Source organism: Nematolebias whitei, chromosome 13, assembly GCF_014905685.2.
Source record: "Nematolebias whitei isolate Nwh7 chromosome 13, NemWhi1, whole genome shotgun sequence".
In the NCBI taxonomy this organism is placed as follows: Eukaryota; Metazoa; Chordata; class Actinopteri; order Cyprinodontiformes; family Rivulidae; genus Nematolebias; species Nematolebias whitei.
In genome coordinates, this window is record NC_056510.1 from 17,214,327 (window position 1) to 17,219,920 (window position 5,594).

At 40.2% G+C, this 5,594-nt stretch overlaps 1 protein-coding gene across 1 annotated transcript in view; it reads right to left on the reverse strand.

Annotated features, from left to right (window-relative positions):
- Window positions 1–5,594, reverse strand: part of abca12 (ATP-binding cassette, sub-family A (ABC1), member 12) — a gene marked incomplete in the record, with an annotated part of 77,400 nt that overhangs the window by 18,298 nt on the left and 53,508 nt on the right. The window contains 7 exon segments of the mRNA XM_037686141.1: window positions 692–816; window positions 960–1,047; window positions 2,347–2,436; window positions 3,619–3,865; window positions 4,026–4,164; window positions 4,253–4,486; window positions 5,332–5,489. Of these exon segments, the coding sequence (XP_037542069.1) occupies window positions 692–816; window positions 960–1,047; window positions 2,347–2,436; window positions 3,619–3,865; window positions 4,026–4,164; window positions 4,253–4,486; window positions 5,332–5,489 (1,081 nt within the window).

Here is a 5,594-nt window from a genome sequence, read left to right on the forward strand (position 1 = left end):
TATATAAAACCCTTTTCAGACTCGTACAATATTCTAAACAATGTTTCTAAACTCTAAACGCTCTAAAAGTCATGAATGTCATGATTTTAGCTCTCTGCCTCCTCTCTGCCAGCTGCACTCATCCACCTGCAAGCGGCCATGGCCACGCTCCCTTCCCCGCTCTGCACGTAGAAAGAGCTGATCAGCATTAGCAGGAAGCTTATCCTGCAGTAAGAGCTGCACAAAGGCAGGAGGATGCTTTTTCTGCAGCTCTGGGCTTCACAAAGATGCAGCAGGTGCTCAACAATTTAAAATAATTAATTTTAAATAAAAATTCCATGCCGATCGTGCAGCTCAGCCATCAATCATCCAATTATGTGTCATGTCCAATCTTATTTTGAAAAACCGCAATAGAGAGAGTCTGCGATAAACGAACCATGAAGCAGTGAGGGACTACTGTATAATACAGTGTTTAAAACATGTTAGTTAATAACATTTTTATGCTCAGCAGCTGTAATAATTAATTGAATATAGTGAATAAAAGTAAAAACATTCTAAAAGTTGATGTTTCTTTACGTATTTTGTAGCATTGTTTGTGGGTTTGCGAGGGGGGCCTCAGCCAGAAGCTAACGCTGTTTAGGGGGCCATGACATGGAAAAGTTTTGGAACACCTGCGTTAAAGCACTTAAGCTAATAAACCATCTGCATTCACCTGTTCCTGATGAAATCATTGGCTGTAGCCACCAGGTAGTTGTCCACATCAAGACCACTCAGATTATAGACAATCTGGGACGAGGGGATCTTCTTATGGGGGGGCTGGAAGTTCTTCTTACAAATCTACAGTTTACAGAAGACACAAATACATCATGCTTGACCCTGTTCGAATGCTCGAGGAGGCGAGGAAGAGAAGGGTGGGGAAACGAGGCAGAACACAAAAACCCACTCACACACACATGCTCTTACTGCTGACCCACTCTCACCTGTTTCTTCTGGGTGCATTTACAGACACTAAATGGTTCGGAGATGTTTCCTCCAGAGATCCAGCTGTTTGTGCTTCTTGTGCAGGCCCTTTAGGAGGAGAGAATAAATCTTTCACAAAGTGGAAGCAAGGTTCAGTGGATGTTTGAATGTTTGTGACGGTGCCAAAAGCCTGCCTCATGTCAAACTCACAAAGAGATTAAAAGAAAATGAAAACTGTGCAACAATAATGGTGAAAATTTTACGCATTATCAATAGAAAATAGAGTAAATTAAACACAGTTTGTCATGAATCATAGAGTAGCTGTGAGTTTGTGTGTTTTTTGTGAAACCAGGAGCTAAATATACTCTGATCACAGCTTTTCAAGCTGTTAAATGTGTGTTGTAATGTCATATTGTGTGAAACTTGTGTTTGTGTGGGCTGGTGCTCAGTTCCCACACAGTTTGTTGTTCAACAAATAATGTGAGGGACATTAATGATGAGCAAAAAGCAAAATGCAAAACGTCCTGCATGTGTGTTTGCAAAGTTATTGAATACGATCAAGTAGCGTAAAACATTAAAACATGAACAGAATTAAGTAATACAATTTTACACATTTATAATCAAACATGCAGCTTTTTTATTAACACCTGCCACCAAATGCCAAGTTAGAATGTTTTTGTATGTTAGTGTGTGTTTTTTATTTTTTTTTTGGCTGTACTGTTAGCAAAATATCTCATGAACAGCTAAAGAAACTTGATCAATTGTGTAATATTTGTGCTTAAATTTACAGCAATAAAATTACTATATAATTGCAAATTATCTGATTAACTATTAGAAGAATTTCAATTAAAGTTTTGAAAAAAAAAATTTTTGATGTACTTTTTTAACATTTAGTCTGCACACTTGGAGACTTACCACACGTTGCGAGATGTGGCCATTGTGAATTAAAACTGTCGTGAAAGGCAGAGGGCAAAATGCATTCCTTCAAGGAATGCAAGTCCTTCAATAATTAATTTTTTTTTTTTCCTCTACTTGTACGTTTAAAACATCCCTTAGAGGTCTGCTTCATGAGTGCCAACATCATTGATTTGAGATCTTGCACGGTGCAAATCTCCCCTATAAACACGAGGTGTTTATGGAATACAGATGACGCTGTCACATCGTAGAGCCCTGCTGCAGGCTTTCAGCCGCATGCATCAGGCTGAGCAGCAGGAAAATGAAGCGAACGATCACAAGAGAGACCAGAGAGAGAGCGACTGGAATTGGGGGAAAAGGCTGTCCAGTAAAAAGAGAGAGAGAGCAAAAGTAGGCATAGTGGGGGGAAAAATGGTAAAATGTGGAAAAGGCTGTTAGGGAAAATGAGTGCACTTTCATGAAATGAGAACAGCTGGAAGCGTAATTACGTACTGGTTATCAGACTTGTCGAGGCAGGCGCTATCGATTCCAGGGAAAGACAGCATGGTGTCCACCAGATGGCTGGATCTTGGATTTTGGTTACTGTAGAGTCAAAAAAAATTCAACAACCTTCACGTAAAGTGAACAATGTGAGGAAAATACATTTGCTAGAACAAATGCTAGGGATTATAAAGCTTCTCTAACGTTGAAAATATCACGCGGGCACAGTGACTCTACCAAAGACAGTGAAGTGGAGAGATGAAAGGAAACATCTGAGGACATTTGACTTGCCACTTTAGATCTAAGTGGACTTGTTTTGTTTGAGCCACCCCCTTCCATTCAACTCAAGGAGAATCCCACTCATAAATAAACATTAGGATCATTTGCATGGTCGATCCAGGCGCATTAGGAAAATAGAACTCGGAGAAAGTTGATAGTTATCGAGCTCGGTGATAATTGAAGTCAAGCACAGAAAGCCTTAAAATGCTTGTAACCTGCTCCTAACTCGCATCTGAAATCTTGTTTAAAGCTGAAAGGAACTAGGAAGAGCATAAACATCAGCTTTGAATTCAGACTTCAGGATCCCTCCCCTCCTCCATGTCCCCTTGATCAACAAGCAGAAGATGTGGAGAATAAAGACATCTCCCGACACTCTTCATCCCTCGTCGTTTGATCTGCTGTCAAGCCCGCTGCATCATCATCCTCCCAAACCCTTCCGTTCCCACTCACACGTTCTGCTTTAAGGTCCAACTGACCTTCAACAAACTACAGTTTCACCATCATTTTAAAGCAAACGTGATGTGTTAACCCATGCAAATATTGATGTTAAATAATTTATACATCCTGCAGCTAATTCACCTTTGGTTGAAAGGTTTTTTTTTCTGTTTAAAATTAAATCATTTTGACAAAGCACAACAGGTTCAGATATTAATTTGCAAAGGGAAATCATATAGAATAAAATGATTTAGACGTTTAAAACATTAGTAAAAACTAATTCAAAGAATGCCCTGTGCTAGTATAAATTGTTTTAGGTTGTGCATCTATTTCTATTAGACTAGCCAAAAAAAACAACTAATAACACAAATGAACATCTTTCCTTTTAATCTCTTTACCTAAAAACTATATATATATTTAAAAAAAAAAAAAAAAAACCTACAAGCTGGTGTCACCAACTGAGAAAAGTGATTGCACCCGAGTCTCTACTAGTCTGGAGCCCTGATTAGCCTGATTTGCTTTTGTGTTTTCTCCCCAGTGTTGCTGTGGTTTCCACAGGTTCTGACTGACCTGAAGAAAGAGTAACTTGGTCCGATGTTATAGAGCGCAGGGCTAAGCTCCAGCTTCTGATAGTGCTGCATGTCGCTCTTGATGGAGCCTAGACCCATAGCAATCATCACAAAGAGAACAGGAAGCAGGATCTGAGCCAGCAGGCCCTTCCAGTCCCTCCGGCTGTGGTGGAACCTCTTGATGAGCATGGCTGTCAGCTGCTGCCAGGCCAGGACCAAACCACTCTCCATGGATGAACTGGTCAGCTCTAAAACAGATTTAGACTGGATCACCAAAAAAAAACTGCACAATCCATCTGTAGACTTTTAGGAAAATATATATATATATTTTAGAAGGATGTGATGTTTTTAGGTGGTAAAAAAGGGCAAACAGAAAGAGTGCATGAGGAGAAAATAATAATAACTCACTGATCTTATCTCCAACTTGGCCAAAATCATCACTGAAGTCTGAAGGGAAGCTGTCGATAGATGCATTGTCTGAAACCGTCTCAGAGATGGACAGTGGCATCTCCTCTTTAGTGATTCCATTAGTCATTTGGAGGAAAACCTGCAAACAGATGTGAAAGTTGAAGTTTACCAGAACATTAACATAAAGCTGTTCTTTTTTCTCTCCATCTGGTTCCTCATGAGCTCACCTCCTCCAGTGTGGTGTCAGAAATGCCATAACCTCCCAGCTGCAGCTCGTCCAAGTTGGTGTCCAACGTTGTCAAAAGTGATCGGTATGAGGAGGCGTTGGATGAGGTGAAGGGGGGCAGAGAGTAGACCAGGTCACCCCCATTGGCTTCTGTCAGTCGTGCTTCAGGTAGATGAGCTTGGATGACAGACTTCAGTTCAGCACTGTCAACGGATTCCTTTACAGCACCTTGAATCTACAAGAACGAAAACATGGGGCTTTAAATTTAACTATCTATCCAAAGGTTGAGCATGGCTTGGGTTTTTCAGCCAATATCAATACATTCGACAAAGATGTGGCAACTTTTTGCGTTTTTATGGGCCTTTTGCTGTGGTGGCCATCTTGAATCAAGTTGACCCCAAAAGTTTATCAATCGTATAAATGTACATCCAACGATTGCATTCTGCAAGTTTCATTAATAATCAATCTTTTGGTTCATTGAATATAAAAGTAACAGACAGAAACACACACAGGTGCAGGAAAAGACAATTTTATTAACCTTCGCCTGTTGGCAGTGGGCACAAGATATCTCAAAGCAAAATATGGAATATCGTGTAGTTTATGACACTTGAGTTTTTCATCAGAGAAGATAAAAAAGAAACCAGGTTGCAAGCTAGGGCTGCAGGTGAACATAAAGTATGCTGCATAAGTCTGCAGCACATCATTTGAGAGGGGGTTTAGTCCATCAGCCAGATTTTCAGTATTTCAGTATTTCCACATGAGCGGTCAAGCTTGTCTATAATAATAGATGGTGCGATGTTACAATTTATGCTGGCCAAGATCTGTCCCTGTTAAGATGTGCCAGAGTCGTGCTCGTACTCCCTGGACGCTCGAGATAAAGGCTGTGGCCTATACAATCCCTCAACCTTCACATATGCTAATGTTATAACATGAAGCACTGGAAGAACACGACAAATTAGATTGAGAAAATAAAAGATTTCTGAAAATATGAATGTTGAGAAGGAAAATGTCAATATGAGAGTTTTGCTCAGTTTCTGTTGCTTTGCACTGACATGACTGCACGTCTGTGAAGATGATTACCTTCTTTGTGAGGGTGAGTTTGTAGCCTTGACCCAGCTTGTCTTTCAAGTAGAAGGGTGATCCGCAGCATTTTAATCCTCCTCTTTCCAGGAAGGCGATGCGGTCACTCAGTACTTCAGCCTCATCCAGGTGGTGGGTGGACATGATAATTGTGCGATCTGAGAGGAGACAGATGAAAAGGTGCCTCATTACTCACACAGTTATATATATATATATATATAGATATACATAAATATATATATATATATATGTAGTAGATGGGG